The 20,927-nt window shown below is 37.9% G+C and overlaps 1 protein-coding gene across 8 annotated transcripts in view; it reads left to right on the top strand.

Annotated features, from left to right (window-relative positions):
- MAGI2 (membrane associated guanylate kinase, WW and PDZ domain containing 2) overlaps positions 1-20,927 on the top strand; it is a 1,347,997-nt gene that overhangs the window by 371,430 nt on the left and 955,640 nt on the right. For 4 of the 8 annotated variants that reach the window (XM_079931544.1, XM_079931541.1, XM_079931547.1 and 1 more), the window contains one exon: positions 13,473-13,589. In XM_079931544.1, the coding sequence (XP_079787670.1) occupies positions 13,473-13,589 (117 nt within the window). Of the gene's footprint in view, positions 1-489; positions 514-12,007; positions 12,063-13,472; positions 13,590-20,927 lie in introns of those variants that run through there. The other 4 variants (XM_079931548.1, XM_079931543.1, XM_079931549.1 and 1 more) reach the window with 4 other exon arrangements.

The raw sequence follows: 20,927 nt of genomic DNA, 5'->3' as shown, positions 1-20,927 counted from the left end.
TGATCTGTAATTACAACTAACAATAAAATAATTTAGTTGTCTGATTACCAAAAAAACTCCAAACTGTAAGAAATATTTAGTAGATAGTTTATATGGAAGTATAGAATTTAGATCTAGCAGAGACCTTATTGGGTTCTACAAATATTGTTATGGTTGAATGTTTTTGTCCCCTCCAAAGGTCATATGTTGAAATCCTGACTCCCCCATTGTGAATGTCTTAGGAAGTTGGGCCTTTGGGAAGTAGTTAGGTCATAAGGGTGGGACTCTCATGAATGGGATATGTACCCTTATAAGAAGAAACGCGAGAGAGATGATTTCACTCTCAGCCATAGGGGATACAAGAAGATGGCCATCTGCAGACCAGGAAGAGTACCCTCATCAGGCACGCAGTCTACCAGCTGTTTGATCTTGGACTTCTCAGGTGTCTGAACTGTGAGATAGATATTTGTTGTTTAAGTCACCCAGTCTAATGGTATTCTGTTATAGCAACACAAACAGAACCACCTTTTACAGGTAAGAAAAATGAGACCCAGAAAAGATTACATGACTTGTGCAAGACTACTCAATGAATGTGTTGGAGTGGTAATTAAAACTCAGTTTCCAAATCTGTAATCTAGCATTCTATCCACTATAGCATTTGTGATTTATTTATTCAGCAAACATTTCAGGGCCACTTATATTAAGAAGGCACTGCTGTAGAGATTGAAGTGAGGAGAGGGGAGAATATATAAAATGATTAGGAAATTCCCTGTCCTGGGGAGCTTACAGTTTAATACATAACTTAAAGTAGATCCACTAGTTATTATATGGCCTGTTAGAATGTACAGGTATTTAAGAAAGGTGACCAGGACATGGAAGTTCAGAGGAGTGAGAAGACTTCTGGCCAAAAGATCACAAGGAAGGCCAAGGGGAGGATAATTTTAAGTTGAAGGATGGATATGAATTCCACTGGTAGTATCAAAGGGAGGGCTTTCTTATCTGTGATTTTTTTTTTTTTTTTTTTTTTTTTTTTTGCGGTACACGGGCCTCTCACTGTTGTGGCTTCTCCCGTTGCGGAGCACAGGCTCCGGACGCACAGGCTCAGCGGCCATGGCTCACGGGCCCAGCTGCTCCACGGCATGTGGGATCTTCCCGGACCGGGGCACGAACCCGTATCCCCTGCATCGGCAGGGGGACTCAACCACTGCGCCACCAGCGAAGCCCTGTGATGTTTTTTATTTGAAAACAACAAAGGGGAAGTTGAAGAAATTGGCTAGAAAAACACAGGAAAGGGGCAATTCTGTATATCCAGGAAGCAAAAGTGATGGGTAGATTTTTCAGGGTGCTACTTTCAGGATGCATGCACTCGCATGCACATCCTTGGGTAACTCCACTTATAAAGACAACTCCTGGAAAAGAAACTTTATTTGGATAAGAGAGAACAGGGAAAACTGACTAAAAGTCTGACTACATTTGTACAGAATGAGAGAGATACAGTGACTTGAAAAGGGAAATCAGGGTACTGTTACTAAAAGAAGGTATCATAAGATAAAGCATAAATATGGGTGAAAAAAATAAAGCACAAACAAATCAAATGCCCACTTCAGAATTTTATGGAGTGTAAGGAAAAAAAAATGAGGTATAGAGAAGGAAGAATAAGTACGGTCAATAGAATGTTAGAGTAGCCTCATTTGGCTAAATCACAGGATGAATAAATTACATCAGAATGAACCAGACTTTGGCGTGCTGCTCATCTCCATCTTCTTTTTCATACACACCCAGCACCATACAAATCAGTGAATTACTCTCCCCAGTTTACAAGTTTTTAAGGTGCATACTGATTTGAGAAACAGTTGACTCAAGGGACAGGAAAATTTGAGCCAATGGTTATGCCCACAAATGAGGGATGGGACTACTCTCGCCAGCTATTAGCAGTCAGACTCTTGGCACAAACAATATAGAGCCTGGTGTATTTCTCCCTCAACCTTAGGAAGATTGTCTGGCTTTGGCTACATGACTAAAACAAACAATTTTTCTTAAGGAATATGCCAAGGAGATTCTGTCCATCTGAGCCAAGCTGTAACTTCTTCCTTTGCTTCCTCTATCTGGACATTCAAGCAGGGGAGGGAACAAAGCAGTTCTCCTGGGAGCATTTCTGAAAAGTATAGAAACTACAGAGATGCACACCATTTTCAAGTGGTAACATTTAGAGTTTTCTCCTCAAATAATCTATTGGGTTTGCTCCTTGATTCTTCTTCCACTCCCCACCCCATCTTTGCTCTGAGCCCAGTGCCAAATAATTTGTGTGAGCTTCACTTTCTTCATTTGCAAATGAAGAGTTTGGATTAAGTTCTCTCCTAAGGGTTCTTCTTAGGTTATACTTTGATATCAGATTGAAAAGCTTGTTTGGGGTCATGTTGAGAAAATGGTTGACTACTTTGGACTAAGAAGTTTGGTCTTCAGACTGTAGATTATGAAAATTAGGTACATGTTATTTAGAAGCAGAATCATAGGCTTTATATTTTTCCCAGATCTCTTTTTGGCAAATGTGTAATTTGAGAAGGTATTATATCTTTTAATCTACTATTTTATTTTGTAAAATAAAGAAAATAATTTTTTCACAGTTAAGTAAAATTACTCAATAATTTTTAAAATATAATAGTAAGCAAGAACCACTGAATTGTTTTGAAGAGTACAATGGCTAAGGCATGCAATGCAATGATGAACTTGGCAGTGCTATGCTTGACAGAATGATTGATGTAGGTATTCTCTAAGCTACCAAATCTAGGTATTACTAACAAATGACAAAACAGAAACTCTACAAACAATAATGATAAAACCAAAAATTATAACTATGACAAGATAGAAGATAATATTTTTTATTTTAATTATATATAACATTTACTGGACACTCAGTATGTGGCATTCTTTATTTTTTAGCTTGCTTTAAGATGTTAACTTATATACCTGAAATCAGGTAGTCTTAAGAGCCAGGCTCTATTTTTCAGCTCAGCCGTTGCCCACTATCCATTGCTTAATCCTTCTTCAAGTGAAATTTCGAATTAAGGAAAAATATGCATTTAAAAGTATGTATTTATATATACATAAAATATGTATACATATTATGTATACATATGTATGCGAAACGTTTCTATACATCTAATATGTTGATTGGGGTCATGTATAGTTGCAAACAGAAATCATAATAGTTTTAGAAAATGACTATTTCCTTTTTCTCTTATAACAAGATATCCTAAGGTATGTAGTTGCCAATATTATTTTAACTGCTCAGTGAAGCCATCCAGAACCCAGTCTGTTTCTAACTTTACTACAATATCCTTAGCATGTTGGATTTTTCCCTTGTCCATCTCTCTTTGTGGTTTGTGGTCAGAATATCAGGTCTACTAGAGAGCAGAGGGGCCGTGGAAGTCCCAAAGAGGAATACCCAGTCTAGCCAAGATTGACTGGATGAGAAGGGTCGTGATATAAGATATAAACTCTAGTTCAATGAATAAGAAAACTCTTCTTCTGTGTTAGGTCTCAATGGCCAGGACATAGCTGCTGGAAGCTTCAACGGCAGCTAGGGAGGCAGGGAACCTGATTGTATGACAGTTTCAGACAACCGTGATCCATGTCCTGGGTCTGAGAATGTTCGGGCCTGAAGCTAAATCAAGGTTCTAAATAAAAAAAAAAAAAAAAAAAAAAAAATAGAGGAAAGAATGTTGGATAGGCAATCAGCAGAATATTCCATAATAAGGTAGTGGGTAAATAAAATTGCCTTACATGAAAAATGCTATGATGAATTGTGAAGGATGATAAAGTATTTTTGAAATATGAGGCCAAGAAAGACCTTCCAAAACAAATGTGGCGATTCATTTTAGTTAACAAAAGAAAGTTTATATTAATTCTCAGAAGCTTCAGCAGGTTTTTCCATGGCAAAAAAGATACATCCAGTCATTGAATGAATAGACAGTCATTTTTTGTTGTTGTTGTTTTCTTAGGTAAATAAACTTTTGAGAGGGCTAATGTGGTATTTTTCTAGTAGAAGAAATGGTTTAAATTGATAATGTATTTTCAGGGGCAAGAATCATCTTGGACTACAAAATGTGGGCTTATCCATGTTATATTAGGTGAGTGATTCTAGCTTACTTTAGTGGACAGACTACATCTGTTGTTCTGTAGTTAGCATTTTCTCGGGCTGCCAGAAAACGTCTCATCACTTGGCATGTCCCTCATATTAGACAGAAAGAAAAAGAGAAGAGAGGTGGAGTACAGGTGATGAAGGATCTGTAGACTCAGAACTCGGCAGAAACGACAGCTGAGAACAGTCAGGAATGGTGATTGCTCTGCAGCTGTATTGAATTTGCAAGGGTAGGCATGTTTTCTGACTGGGAAAGAACAAGGGAGGAAAACAGAACTTCAGAATTTCAGGATTTCTAATTTTTAACTAATTCAGTGTGATGTCAGTAAGTCTAAGACCCATGGGAACGCAGAGCATTTGGAGATGTAAACAATAGGTAATTGTTGATATATGCTATGGTAGTTTCAAGTGATTTTCATTTCTGAGTGTTCCACTTCTTTGACTGAAAAAAAAATTGAATTTGGAAAATAACATGTGCAAGCTCCTATCATTTGTTTTCTGCTATCATATTATATTGGGTGGAAAAGTAAATTGATACTATTGACTAAAATATATGAGAAACTTTGGAGAGTAAGAATTTTGATAGTTCAGTTAAAAATACTATTTTGTATGGTATCTTGCTCAGGCTGTGCCAGCAGATTAGAGGCAACTGAAACAATGAATATGGGAACTTCAGAAATGTAGCAATATATAGTTTTCAAATATATTTACTATTTGTGTAAAACATTATATGCACGCCCACGTAAGGCTATTTTTAAAATTTTTTTTATAGATTTGAATCTCATTTTTTTATTATTACTATTTTTTACATCTTCATTGGAGTATAATTGCTTTACAATGGTGTGTAACTTTCTGCTTTATAACAAACTGAATCAGTTATACATATACATATGTTTCCATATCTCTTCCCTCTTGCGTCTCCCTCCCTCCAACCCTTCCTATTCCACCCCTCCAGGTGGTCGCAAAGCACCGAGCTGATCTCCCTGTGCTATGCGGCTGCTTCCCACTAGCTATCTACCTTACGTTTGGTAGTGTATATATGTCCATGCCTCTCTCTTGCTTTGTCACAGCTTACCCTTCCCCCTCCCCATATCCTCAAATCCATTCTCTAGTAGGTCTGTGTCTTTATTCCTGTCTTACCCCTAGGTGCTTCATGACATTTTTTTTTCTTAAATTCCATATATATATGTGTTAGCATATGGTATTTGTCTTTCTCTTTCTGACTTACTTCACTCTGTATGACAGACTCTAGGTCTAACCACCTCATTACACATAGCTCAATGTCGTTTCTTTTTACGGCTGAGTAATATTCCATTGTATATATGTACCACATCTTCTTTATCCATTCATCCGATGATGGACACTTAGGTTGTTTCCATCTCCGGGCTATTGTAAATAGAGCTGCAATGAACATTTTGGTACATGACTCTTTTTGAATTATGGTTTCCTCAGGGTATATGCCCAGTAGTGGGATTGCTGGGTCATATGGTAGTTCTATTTGTAGATTTTTAAGGAACTTCCATACTGTTCTCCACAGTGGCTGTATCAATTTACATTCCCACCAACAGTGCAAGAGGGTTCCGTTTTCTCCACACCCTCTCCAGCATTTATCATTTCTAGATTTTTTGATGATGGCCATTCTGACTGGTGTGAGATGACATCTCCTTGTAGTTTTGATTTGCATTTCTCTAATGATTAATGATGTTGAGCATTCTTTCATGTGTTTGTTGGCAATCTGTATATCTTCTTTGGAGGAATGTCTATTTAGGTCTTCTGCCCAATTTTGGATTGGGTTGTTTGTTTTTTGTTACTGAGCTTTATGAGCTGCTTATAAATTTTGGAGATTAATCCTTTGTCAGTTGCTTCATTTGCAAATATTTTCTCCCATTCTGAGGGTTGTCTTTTGGTCTTGTTTATGGTTTCCTTTGCTGTGCAAAAGCTTTTAAGTTTCATTAGGTCCCATTTGTTTATTTTTGTTTTTATTTCCATTTCTCTAGGAGGTGGGTCAAAAAGGATCTTGCTGTGATTTATGTCATAGAGTGTTCTGCCTATGTTTTCCTCTAAGAGTTTGATAGTTTCTGGCCTTACATTTAGGTCTTTAATCCATTTTGAGCTTATTTTTGTGTATGGTGTTAGGGAGTGATCTAATCTCATACTTTTACATGTACCAGTCCAGTTTTCCCAGCACCACTTATTGAAGAGGCTGTCCTTTCTCCACGGTACATTCCTGCCTCCTTTATCAAAGATAAGGTGACAATACGTGCGTGGGTTTATCTCTGGGCTTTCTATCCTGTTCCATTGATCTATCTTTCTGTTTTTGTGCCAGTACCATACTGTCTTGAACACTGTAGCTTTGTAGTATAGTCTGAAGTCAGGGAGCCTGATTCCTCCAGCTCCGTTTTTCGTTCTCAAGATTGCTTTGGCTATTCGGGGTCTTTTGTGTTTCCATACAAATTGTGAAATTTTTTGTTCTAGTTCTGTGCAAAATGCCAGTGGTAGTTTGATAGGGATTGCATTGAATCTGTAGATTGCTTTGGGTAGTAGAGTCATTTTCACAATGTTGATTCTTCCAATCCAAGAACATGGTATATCTCTCCATCTATTTGTATCATCTTTAATTTCTTTCATCAGTGTCTTATAATTTTCTGCATACAGGTCTTTTGTCTCCTTAGGTAGGTTTATTCCTAGGTATTTTACTCGTTTTGTTGCAATGGTAAATGGGAGTGTTTTCTTGTTTTCACTTTCAGATTTTTCATCATTAGTGTATAGGCATACAAGACATTTCTGTGCATTAATTTTGTATACTGCTACTTTACCAAATTCATTGATTAGCTCTAGTAGTTTTCTGGTAGCATCTTTAGGATTCTCTATGTATAGTATCATGTCATCTGCAAACAGTGACAGCTTTACTTTTTCTTTTCCGATTTGGATTCCTTTTATTTCCTTTTCTTCTCTGATTGCTGTGGCTAAAACTTCCAAAACTATGTTGAATAAGACTGGTGAGAGTGGGCAACCTTGTCTTGTTCCTGATCTTGGTGGAAATGCTTTCAGTTTTTCACCATTGAGGATGATGTTGGCTGTAGGCTTGTCATATATGGCCTTTATTATGTTGAGGAAAGTTCCCTCTATGCCTACTTTCTGCAGGGTTTTTATCATAAATGGGTGTTGAATTTTGTTGAAAGCTTTCTCTGCATCTATTGAGATGATCATGTGGTTTTTCTCCTTCAATTTGTTAATATGGTGTATCACGTTGATTGATTTGCGTATATTGAGGAATCCTTGCTTTCCTGGAATAAACCCCACTTGCTCATGGTGTATGATCCTTTTAATGTGCTGTTGGATTCTGTTTGCTAGTATTTTGTTGAGGATTTTTGCATCTATGTTCACCAGTGATATTGGCCTGTAGTTTTCTTTCTTTGTGACATCCTTGTCTGGTTTTCGTATCCGGGTGATGATGGCCTCGTAGAATGAGTTTGGGAGTGTTCCTCCCTCTGCTATATTTTGGAAGAGTTTGAGAAGGATAGGTGTTAGCTCTTCTCTAAATGTGTGATAGAATTCGCCTGTGAAGCCATCTGGTCCTGGGCTTTTGTTTGTTGGAAGATTTTTAATCACAGTTTCAATTTCATCACTTTTGATTGGTCTGTTCATATTTTCTATTTCTTCCTGATTCAGTCTTGGCAGGTTGTGCATTTCTAAGAATTTGTCCATTTCTTCCAGGTTGTCCATTTTATTGGCATAGAGTTGCTTGTAGTAATCTCTCATTATCTTTTGTATTTCTTCAGTGTCAGTTGTTACTTCTCCTTTTTCATTTCTAATTCTATTGATTTGAGTCTTCTCCCTTTTTTTCTTGATGAGTCTGGCTAATGGTGTATCAATTTTGTTTATCTTCTCAAAGAACCAGATTTAGTTTTATTGATCTTTGCTATCGTTTCCTTCATTTCTTTTTCATTTATTTCTGATCTGATTTTTATATCTTTCCTTCTGCTAACTTTGGGGTTGTTTTGTTCTTCTTTCTCTAATTGCTTTAGGTGCAAGGTTAGGTTGTTTATTTGAGATGTTTCCTGTTTCTTAAGGTAGGACTGTATTGCTATAAACTTCCCTCTTAGAACTGATTTTGCTGGATCCCATAGATTTTGGGTGGTCGTGTCTCCATTGTCATTTGTTTCTAGGTATTTTTTAATTTCCTCTTTGATTTCTTCAGTGATCACTTCGTTATTAAGTAGTGTATTGTTTAGCCTCCATGTGTTTGTATTTTTTACAGATCTTTTCCTGTAATTGATATCTAGTCTCACAGCGTTGTGGTCGGAAAAGATACTTGATACAGTTTCAATTTTCTTAAATTTACCAAGGCTTGATTTGTGACCCAAGATATGATCTATCCTGGAGAATGTTCCATGAGCACTTGAGAAAAATGTGTATTCTGTTGTTTTTGGATGGAATGTCCTATAAATATCAATTACGTCCGTCTTGTTTAATGTATCATTTAAAGCTTGTGTTTCCTTATTTATTTTCATTTTGGAGGATCTGTCCATTGGTGAAAGTGGGGTGTTAAAATCCCCTACTATGAATGTGTTACTGTCGATTTCCCCTTTTATGGCTGTTAGTATTTGCCTTATGTATTGAGGTGCTCCTATGTTGGGTGCATAAATATTTATAATTGTTATATCTTCTTCTTGGATCGATCCCTTGATCATTATGCAGTGTCCTTCTTTGTCTCTTGTAATAGTCTTTATTTTAAAGTCTATTTTGTCTGATATGAGAATTGCTACTCCAGCTTTCTTTTGGTTTCCATTTGCATGAAATATCTTTTTCCATCCCCTTACTTTCAGTCTGTATGTGTCTCTAGGTCTGAAGTGGGTCTCTTGTAGACAGCATATATATGGGTCTTGTTTCTGTATCCATTCTGCCAATCTGTGTCTTTTGGTTGGACCATTTAATCCATTTACATTTAAGGTAATTATTGATATGTATGTTCCTGTTCCCATTTTCTTAATTGTTTTGGTTTCATTATTGTAGGTCTTTTCCTTTTCTTGTGTTTCTTGCCTAGAGAAGTTCCTTTAGCATTTGTTGTAAAGCTGGTTTGGTGGTGCTGAACTCTCTCAGCTTTTGCTTGTCTGTAAAGGTTTTAATTTCTCCATCAAATCAGAATGAGAACCTTGCTGGGTAGAGTAATCTTGGTTGCAGGTTTTTCTCCTGCATCACTTTAAATATGACCTGCCAGTCCCTTCTGGCTTGCAGGGTTTCTGCTGAAAGATTAGCTGTTAACCTTATGGGGATTCCCTTGTGTGTTATTTGTTGTTTTTCCCTTGCTGCTTTTAATATGTTTTCTTTGTATTTAATTTTTGACAGTTTGATTAATATGTGTCTTGGCATATTTCTCCTTGGATTTATTTTGTGTGGGACTCTCTGTGCTTTCTGGATTTGATTAACTATTTCCTTTCCCACATTAATGAAATTTTCAACTATAATCTCTTCAAATATTTTCTCAGTCCCTTTCTTTTTCTCTTCTTCTTCTGGAACCCCTATAATTCGAATGTTGGTGCGTTTAATGTTGTCCCAGAGGTCTCTGAGACTGTCCTCAGGTCTTTTCATTCTTTTCTCTTTATTCTGCTCTGCAGCAGTTATTTCCACTCTTTTATCTTCCAGGTCACTTATCCATTCTTCTGCCTCAGTTATTCTGCTATTGATCCCATCTAGAGTATTTTTTATTTCATTTATTGTGTTGTTCATCATTGCTTGTTTCATCTTTAGTTCTTCTAGGTCCTTGTTAAATGTTTCTTTCATTTTGTCTATTCTATTTCCAAGATTTTGGATCATCTTTACTATCATTATTGTAAATTCTTTTTCAGGTAGACTGCCTGTTTCCTCTTCATTTGTTAGGTCTGGTGGGTTTTTATCTTGCTCCTTCATTTGCTGTGTGTTTCTCTGTCTTCTCATTTTGCTTATCTTACTGTGTTTGGGGTCTCCTTTTTGCAGGCTGCAGGTTCGTAGTTCCCGTTGTTTTTGGTGTCTGTCCCCAGTGGCTAAGGTTGGTTCAGTGGGTTGTGTAGGCTTCCTGGTGGAGGGGACTGGTGTGTGTGTTCTGGTGGATGAGGCTGGATCTTGTGTTTCTGGTGGGCAGGTCCACGTCTGGTGGTGTGCTTTGGGGTGTCTGTGGACTTACTGTGATTTTAGGCAGCCTCTCTGCTAATGGGCGGGGTTGTGTTCCTGTCTTGCTAGTTGTTTGGCATAGGATGTCCAGCACTGTAGCTTGCTGGTCATTGAGTGAAGCTGGGTGCTGATGTTGAGATGGAGATCTCTGGGAGATTTTCGCCGTTTGATATTATGTGGAGCCGGGAGGTCTCTTGTGGACCAGTGTCCTGAAGTTGGCTCTCCCACCTCAGAGGCACAGCACAGACTCCTGGCTGCAGCAAGAGCCTTTCATCCACACGGCTCAGAATACAAGGGAGAAAAAGTAGAAAGAAAGAATTAGTAGAAGAAGAAAGAAAGAAAGAGAGAGAGAGAGAGAGAGAGAGAGAGGGAGGGAGCGAGGGAGGGAGGGAGAGAGAGGGAGGGAGGGAGAGAGGGAGGGAGAGAGAGAAAGAAAGAAAGGGAGGGAGGGAGGGAGGGAGGGAGAAAGGAAGGAAGGATGGAGGGAAGGAAGGAAAAAAGAAAGAAATAATATAAGGTAAAATAATAAAGTAAGATAAAATATAATAAAGTTATTAAAATAAAAAAATATTATTAAGAAAAAAAATTTAAAAACCAAGCCAAAACAAAAAAAACGGACGGATAGAACCCTAGGACAAATGGTGGAAGCAAAGCTATACAGACAAAATCTCACACAGAAGCATACACACACATACACACTCACAAAAAGAGGAAAAGGGGAAAAAATCATAAATCTTGCTCTCAAAGTCCACCTCCTCAATTTGGGGTGATTCATTGTCTATTCAGGTATTCCACAGGTGCAGGGTACATCAAGTTGATTGTGGAGATTTAATCCTCTGCTCCTGAGACTGCTGGGAAAGATTTCCCTTTCCCTTCTTTCTTCGCACAGCTCCCGGGGCTCAGCTTTGGATTTGACCCCGCCTCTGCGTGTAGGTCACTGGAGGGCATCTGTTCTTCGCTCAGACAAGACGGGGTTAAAGGAACCGCTGATTCGGGGGCTCTGGCTCACTCAGGCCCGGGGGGAGGGAGGGGCACGGAGTGTGGGGTAGGCCTGCGGTGGCAGAGGCCGGGCGTGACGTTGCACCACCCTGAGGCGTGCCGTGCGTTCTCCAGCGGGGAGTTGTCCCTGGATCCTGGGACCCTGGCAGTGGCGGGCTGCACAGGTTCCCCGGAAGGGCGGTGTGGAACGTGACCTGTGCTCGCACACAGGCTTCTTGGTGGTGGCAGCAGCCTTAGCATCTCATGCCTGTCTCTGTGGTCCGCGCTTTTAGCCGTGGCTCGCGCCCGTCTCTGGAGCTCCTTTAAGCGTCTCTCTTAATCCCCTCTCCTCGTGCATCAGGAAATAAAGAGGGAAGGAAAAGTCTCTTGCCTCTTCGGCAGGTCCAGACTTTTCCCCGGACTCCCTCCCGGCTAGCCGTGGTTCACTAACCCCCTGCAGGCTGTGTTCACGCCGCCAACACCCGTCCTCTCCCGGCGCTCCGACCGAAGCCCGAGCCTCAACTCCCAGCCCCGCCTGCTCCGGCGGGTGAGCAGACAAGCCTCTCGGGCTGGTGAGTGCTGGTCGGCCCTGATCGTGTGTGCGGGAATCTCTCCGCTTTGCCCTCCACACCCCTGTGGCTGCGCTCTCCTCCGCGGCCCGAAGCTTTCCCCCTCCGCCACCCGCAGTCTCCGCCCACAAAGGGGCTTCCTAGTGTGTAGAAACCTTTCCTCCTTCGCAGCTCCTTCCCGCTGGTGCAGGTCCCGTCCCTATCCTTTTGTCTCTGTTTATTCATTTTTCTTTTGCCTTACTCAGGTACGTGGGGGAAGTTTCTTGCCTTTTGGGAGGTCTGAGGTCTTCTGCCAGTGTTCAGTAGGTGTTCTGTAGGAGTTGTTCCACGTGTAGATGTATTTCTGGTGTATCTGTGGGGAGGAAGGTGATCTCCGCGTCTTACACTTCCGCCATCTTTCCGGAAGCCATGCCTCACTTTTGTTGGAATCAGTCAGCAAAACCTTTTTCGAAACCCAAAATTCTCCACACCTCCTACCTTTCCCGCCGCCCTAGTCTCGAAGCTCCCGCCACTGCTCCTCAGGCCGGATCCCCATGGGAGGACCCGTGGGCTGCATCCATAAGGCTATTTTATGTGGTCATGGTGGTGCAAATAGATTGATAATGAATTATAATTTTGAGATTCAAAAGGATTTGAAGAAAATATGATATTTGTAACTATTACAGACATCCTATTTCCTCTATCTGTAATTCTTTGTCTTGGCTCAATTACCCTAATATGTTTGAAAAGATCAGGGTTTTGGAAATTCTTATTTATATTTTTATAAGTATTTTGATTTATAATTCATTCTTCCAAGTATAAGAATATGAAGGGCCTTAGATAAATCTTCATAATTTAACATAATTATCATTAAATATGAAAATAATCTTTGATAAATTCACAGTATTGATTTTCTTACCTGTAGCCCAGTTTGTTTTCCATTAGATTATAATGAAAAATGTACTCAAAATTATGTTATTATTATTTCTATAATAATAATAAAATTTAAAAATACCTAAAGTCTTTCAAACATTGTCTGTAGTTAAAAACATCTGCACATATTTTATATGGCAGATACATTATTTTGATTCATTTTATAAAGGTAGTAAAGCATTTATATTGGTGTAATTCTTTTTCTTTTAACTTCTTTATCACCCTACTTATCTAAATCCAGAGTAACTTTAAATAACTGAAAAACCTTTTCAAACCTTGAAGACATACTAAGTGAAATAAGCCTGTCACAAATGGCAAATATTATACGATTCCACTTGTCTAAGATACCTAGAGTGGTCAAATTCAAAGGCAGAAAGACTGGGAGAAAGGGAGAGTGGGAAGTAAAAAAAAAAAGTCTTTTTAGCCATGCAGTGAGATACACTATGGCATTTTAGTATGATTTCAGTTCGAGAGTACCATGTGTCCTTTGCCGTAATAAAGACTTCATTCTAAATGAAAAACAAAGAGTGCATGTAAAACACTGAGCACTGACTGAGTGGATAATTGTTATCTTAGTGAATGTTATCTTTTATTATTATGGGCAGCAAATGTTTCAGAAGGTCAAAAGAGCAATGTGAAATAATGCATGTTTTAAATGGCTTCATGAGTATGTTTATGACAGATCAAATTACATAGTTAAAATATTTTCCAACATCCTTTATTAAGAAACTGTATTATTCTAGGAGGAATTGTTGATAAGGATCTTCGTCACTACCTCAACTTACGATTTCAGAAGGGTTCTGTGGACCACGAACTTCAGCAAATCATTCGTGACAACCTCTACCTCCGCACAGTGCCATGTGAGTAACAGGCAATTTTTTTTTCCTATGGTAACAGATAAATGTTCACTGTATATTCATTGTTTAATTTAAAAGAAAAGTCCAATTACACTGATTTTTTAAATGGTGGACTTTTGGAATAGACAATTTATTTGAGATATGGAAGTTTTAAATGCAAAAGCTTGTAACTGCAGTTGTGTGGTTTATGATGATGTCATAGCCAGAAGAGACATGATTTTCAAGCTGTAAAGCCTAACTTCTCAAGTTAGCATGGAGAAATATTAGTTCTAGTCCAGGATGTTGGTGATTTCAGAATGAATCATAATTGGGGTAGAACTCCACACAGGGAGACAAGAGAATGCAAATTCAATTCATTAGCTGAAACAGCTATTTCATAGATGGAATCTACACAGTAACTCCCAATCTCATCACTGGTTTGCAGCAGGGGAGTCTTACAAGTGGAAAGGAAATTATGCATTGGAAAGTAAAGTTAAATGTTCTGTAACTCTGAGAAAGTGATAACGTTGAGTGTTGGGCACATATTTCTTAATATACAGCCTATAGAAATTCACAACAATCCCTGATTATGAGCAGGTGCTACTTCAAAAGAGAGGAATTGGTAAAATGATAAAATTCACAAATCAGCTTTTTAGTACCTGCTTCAGCTCATTTGAGAATCTTCTGTTTACTTTAGGACAATTCAAGGACGTTTCAAGCCAGGTCCTAGATCCTAGATAGGTATCAAAATCAATTTCCTTCAAGGTAGATTCCATGACCTCCAGAAACTTTCCAATATCTATCTGGAAACTCTGATCTGTGAGTGTTGTGTGTGTTCCTTTTGTTTTAGTTTTGTTCTAAACTTTAATAAACTCAAAGATGTGGGCAGTGGAAGGTTGATATTAAAGAAAGAAAATCTTGGCTGAAATAAGTGAAACAAATAAACCATGTATATATATATATATATATATATATATATATATACACACACACACATACATACATATATATAGGTATGTGTATATATATGTATGTATATGTGTGTATATATGTATAAATATATATTTATATATATATGTATATAGTTTCTGGGATTGAACTGCCAGAACTATGTGAAAGGTATGGATTAAGGATGACTATAACAAAATACTGAAAACACACAAAGAAGTGAAATGGATAATTCAGCATCCAACCCTTTTCACCTACACACATCTTAGGAGGGGTGGCCCTTCCCACTGTTAGCACTAAATGTTCATCAAAACAAAAATGCCAGGGCACCACTATCAGACATTCCTAGATGAGAATGCTTATTGATTGACATCTTGTCAGTCCAAATGCTACCTCTGTGAGTGTGTGTTAGTTAAGTGAGTAGACTTTTGGACTCTGAACAGTACGGCGGTTCCTTAAAAAACTACAAATAGAACTACCATATGACCCAGCAATCCCACTACTGGGCATATACCCTGAGAAAACCATAATTCAAAAAGAGTCATGTACCACAATGTTCATTGCAGCTGTATTTACAATAGCTAGGATATGGAAGCAACCTAAGTGTCCATCGACAGATGAATGGATAAAGAAGATGTGGCACATATATACAATGGAATATTACTCATCCATAAAAAGAAACGAAATTCATTTATTTGTAGTGAAGTGGATGGACCTAGAGTCTGTCATACAGAGTGAAGTAAGTCAGAAAGAGAAAAGCAAATACCGTATGCTAACACATATATATGGAATCTAAAAATAAAAATGGTTCTGATGAACCTAGGGGCAGGACAGGAATAAAGACACAGATGTAGAGAATGGACTTGAGGACATGGGGAGGGGGAAGGGTAAGCTGGGACGAAGTAAGAGAGTAGCATTGACATATATACGTTACCAAATGTAAAATAGATAGCTAGTTCGAAGCAGCTACGTAGCACAGGGAGATCAGCTCCGTGCTTTGTGACCACCTAGAGGGGTGGGATAAGGAGGGTGGGAGGGAGACGCAAGAGGGAGGTGATGTGGGGATATACGTATGCATATAGCTGATTCACTTCATTATACAGCAGAAACTAACACACCACTGTAAAGCAATTATACTCCAATAAATACGTTGAAAAAAAAAAACAACAACTAGAAGTTGCAAAAGTGCATTCTTAAGCTTGTAAGTTTGACATTAGAGTGATGGGCAGAGGAAGATGGATTAAAGTAAGTGACTGAACTATTTATAAGGAAATGGGTGGATGCATGTTCAAAACTGTGATGTTGTCAGTGCAGCTGTGTGAATTTATCTTTTGTGACATGAAAGAAAGGAGATCTGAAATACTGAATAAAGAATCCAGGTACTTTATTACATTTAAAAGCTGAGGGAAATAGATAAGAGGCTGACATTCAAGAATATCTGTAATAATAAAAAAAAAGAATATCTGTAGTCCTTGCTAAGGTGATGATGTAAATAAGTCTTAATTAAATATGAAGATAATAGGAGTAAATTTTGCTTTAGTTAATTAACTTCTTAAATAAGTCCTCTCTCTTCAGAGTTCCAAAGAAATACTATGATGGAAAAATACATATAAAAGTAAAATAACTAGGCTTATATGAGTAAACATAAAGAGGTTCGTGATGTGAATTTGCTACAATGTCATAAATTCAATTAGAAATCCTTGAATAGCTCCTATAAAGGAGATGATTAGAAACTTATTGAATATGAATATTACGATCAAACAATTATTCTTTGAATTTGTAGCCAGCACTCCTAATAGCCTATTCCAATAATACCATTCACTAACAATGCTCTTAACTTGGCATAAAAGTGAAAAAAACATCTAAGATAGATGTGATTCTAATTTATATTATCTATAATCACTTTTTTACTGACGAACTGGACCTGGACAATCTGGCAACTTCACTCAGTATATGTTTTAATGAAATGTTCAGACATTTTCAAAGAGTGTGCAGCAAAGATATGTCAGTAATGTGAAAAATCCTGCTATTGTTTAGAAATTTACATGTGTATCCAGTATATCTATTGGCTTTGAGTATGGAGTGACATTTGTTACATATTCTTTGGGTCAAATAATTCTCATTGGTTTTCAGTACCCAATACCATAATAGGAAAATGTATTATTGAAGAGCTTGTCTCTGCCTTTATATATGCATTCATTAATATGTATACCTCTTGTTTAATTTACTAACAGGAATAGGTCATGGAAACAAAATTGTTGTTAACTTGTAACTATGTTTGGGTGGTTTAACTTGTTTAGTAAGACGAGACCCAACGGAGTAATTCTGCTTACTGCCACCACATTATTCCACCACCACCAACTACTACTAAAAAGAAAGCAGCTGGATTTCCTTAGTGCCTAGTGTGTAAGGGGGAGTTCTGGGACGAGGGCTGCAGAGACTCCCTCCCCTCACACACACAAAGTACTCATCCAAATCTTATTGTGAACAACTTAGCTGCTATAACTCCCTCTGAAGGAAATCTGGGCCTGGCTGCTGGCTGATTTCTGAGCTAAGCACGGGAGGGAGGTGGTCAGTCCAAATCTCTACTGGGCCTTAACTGCTTATAATGTAAAATCCCATCAATGTGTTCCCTGCCCCATAAACAAGAGGTGCCTACACTTAGCCTTTGCATTTTGTCTTCCCAGAACCTTATCTCAGAACATAATTCTTCAAAAACATATTTTTTTAAGTTGTGTCTCTAAGCATGGAAGGCAGGACTTGGTCACAGAGACAGGACTGTTGGGCATATAGTGAGCATGAGTGTGTATACACACACACACACACACACACACACACACACACACACAAAGAGGCCCTCATGAGATCAGTTCATCATTCTTTCAAACTGAATTATATAGAAAAGATCCTTAGGAACTGATTCTATATTTTCAGTTGTTTTATTGGGAAATATTTTAAATTTATTTGAAGCCAAAAGAAATACCAGTGTGTATATGCCAAGTAAAAGACAAAAATCAATAAAACTAAAGGCCTAAATTCTTCTATAAAAAGCAAATAAAATGAAAAACATAGATTTAAGATACGAAAGAAATTACTTTTATGGAAGAGCTGATTGAGGTGTAACTCACAATGATGTTTCTACATATTTAAGCACTTTAAGTTAGTATAACCAAACCATGTTAAAAAGAAGCATGCTCAAGAATAAAATTGTAAGGCTTCTAATGTAGTTTTTTAAATTCTCTGTTATACTAGATTATCTTTCATGGAAAAGCAAATAGAAGCAGACTTAAAATGTTATAGGGACTGTTTTCTTTTAAAAAGAGCAGTTACCAACCCACTGAAAGTTACCATGCAGAGTCAACATCCCTTTGCCCTAATTATATAATCCCATGTAAGACTATGGTCAGAGATAACTATTGGAGAGAAGCTGGTGACCACATATCTATTATAAAGTCTGGAATTAGGGCAGAGCTTTCTAGTATACTTCATGGGGAAAAATAATTTTAATACTTAAGCAAAAATCAGTACTTTTAAAGCTTGCCAAAATATGCTTATTATTCAACAAGGCAATAGTTTTGGTGGGCATGAATGAATCTAATTACTCATAATTTTCATCATGAAGGTTTTAAGCATATGGTAAGAAGTGAGAGTGGAATCAATCTGTGGAATACCAAAAAACTAAAATCATCTTCTAACAATGAAATGAAATTCTCTGAGTTGAAGGTGATCAAGAACATGATTAAGTACCCAGAATATCTTTAAGCAATATAAGCCTCTGTGCTGGAATGGTAGGTTGAACTGTAGGTAGACATGCAGGCATAGGACTAGAGATATAAGATCCAACTGTATTTTAAAACAATATATTGGGCTTCCCTGGTGGTACAGTGGCTGAGAGTCCGCCTGCCGATGCAGGGGACACGGGTTCGTGCCCTGGTCCGGGAAGATCGCACATGCCGCGGAGCGGCTGGGCCCATGAGCCATGGCTGCTGAGCCTGCGCGTCTGGAGCCTGTGCTCCGCAACGGGAGAGGCCACAACAGCGAGAGGCCCGCGTACCGCAAAAAAAAAATAACAATAAATAACAATATATTGCAACAGCTGTATATTACACATCTGTTTCACGTTTAACCTTATTGCTTCAAACAAGAATCATCAATTTAGAGGCTCTTTTTTGAAGTTGCTTTTAGAATATGAATTTTGTTCTTTTTACAGTTATTTCAGAATCAAGTTCCAGATTTTTGTTCTTTGAAAATAATTTGGATTTAAAAAAAAAAGCCTAATTATGTTTTGTGCTAAGTGTTGAGAATAAGGGTTATTAGAGAATAAATATGGTTATTAGCAGTGTGAGCCAAAGGAGAAGGAAATCTATAAACAAATGAAACTAAATTTCTTGAGAGATTTATAAACTGCCCCCTGGGAAGCTAGGCCAAAAGGAAAAATTCAAAAGCTTCTGAGCACTATCAAATATTAGAAAAGGTTCTAGTCATTCATATGTATGCCCATATGTATGGTATATTTATTAGAAATGTGTTGTTGGTTTATAGAAAGCTGTATTAGGTTTGCCCTCTCCCTCTTATCGCTGAGAATAGTAAGATCTAGTTTCATGTCATATATGTGAAAATACCGTAGATTTTTTCTTTTTTTTATTGAACAAAACAAATGCATCTTTCCTAGTCATATAGTAACATTCATTGGTTTGGTTGACAGAATACATTACAGGAGAGAAATGGCTTCAAAATGTTTCTTAAAATGGAAAGTCAAGGAACATTAGAAGGAACGGTATTGATTTATCCATTTGACACCACAAGGCTCTAGCTTTAGAATAAAAGAACATATCTGGCACAAAAGAAAAGCAATAAACACCAACAGTGAACAATATTACTGATCTTCTAAACCACATAAAATTCCCGTTGCCCTGACTTGATCAGCTTTTTTTTTGGTTGTGACCCTATCTTTCTTCTTGGTTTTTTTCCCTTTTGGTTTGTATCTCTCTTTCCTCTTCATAAGAGGAAGGCTCTCCATAGGAAGTCTGGGTTTGTGGACCACAGCCGAGAGTATGTATACTCCTGGGCTTCATTGGTTCCAGCAGCTGCCCAAGGAAGAATTGGAGATGGGTGTGTGAAGCCATTTTTCCATCTTTAGAAGAGCCAGTCATCACTTTAAATGGAAAATAGCTCACCTTCCAGGGAGCCTAGAATCTGCTCCCTGCAGACTTAAAGGTTGTAGCCTAGTTGGATATAATTCAGTCAACACACCTCATTGTATGCCTCTTCACTTTTTGAATAGAAAGAATTAGGACTCTAGCAGGTTCAGACCTACCCAAGTTTCCAAAGTCAGCTGAAGAGTACATAGGCTGTTGGATAATTGTAGTAGCTGAAGGAAAACTATAGGCAGTGGACACTAGCATTATTACAGGACTTTAAGGCTGTAGATTTGTAGTAGAGCACTCAATCCAAATACACCTGACCAAAAGAACAATGAAAAAAGGAACACTAATTGTGGTTACTGATATCCTTATGTTTAGTGTACTAGTCAGTTATTTGCACATTGCAGTTTAGCCTTGTTAGAGCATAATAAGTAGAAATAACCCTTTGCTTTACCTATTTGGCAACATGGCACTATGGAAAGAGCGTTCATCTAAGAATTGAAAACCATTGGTTCTGGACTGGCTATGCCACTAACTCACTCTAGAACCTTGGCATAGACTTTACCTTTGGGACTAGGGAGAGAGAGGTAAGGGAATAAAGTGAATTCCAATGGTTCTTTCTGATCTAAAATGCCATCATTTTCAAATTCCGCTGGCTTCCTGTTCTTTATTTTATCATAATTCAAATCAGGTCATCAAATTGGCTTAAAATATTCTGGTTATGTAATGCCCTCAAAATTGAGCAGGTGTAAACAGCTTATGGAAGCTGAAGATATATCAAATACAGCAGACACTTCAGGGGTAAATAAAGAGCTGGGTTTAAATTAAGTGCAGTTCTGGATAAAACAAGCCATGCATGGAATTTCAGATTTTTTTATGAATGTCAAATTAAGGATGCATCATAACTCTGATGTTCCTTGAAATCTGCCTTCACTATTCATGAAACTCTGAAATATGATCCAGTCCTAGTAAGTGGATGGGAAAATAAACATAATGAGAAATACAAAGCTTTTAAAATCGCTTTCCTCCTTTGGAATGTGTAATGAGTTGAGACGTGACACAAAGGCTTCTGAAGCATTAGGTGTGTTGTCGTGAAAATGTGATTATAATCTTTATAAGATGTTTAACATGAAATATAGTGTCTTCTAATGTTGAACTGTAATGCGTCACTTATACAAGTGAACGGCCTTGGGAAACACCCAAATAGATCTAGCTAAAGGGAGGTTAACTCAGTGCACACTGTGATCTTTACAGCACTATTTAAAAATAT

This window comes from Stenella coeruleoalba, assembly GCF_951394435.1.
Source record: "Stenella coeruleoalba genome assembly, chromosome: 9".
Taxonomy (NCBI): domain Eukaryota; kingdom Metazoa; phylum Chordata; class Mammalia; order Artiodactyla; family Delphinidae; genus Stenella; species Stenella coeruleoalba.
This window is presented reverse-complemented; position numbering and strand designations above follow the sequence as displayed.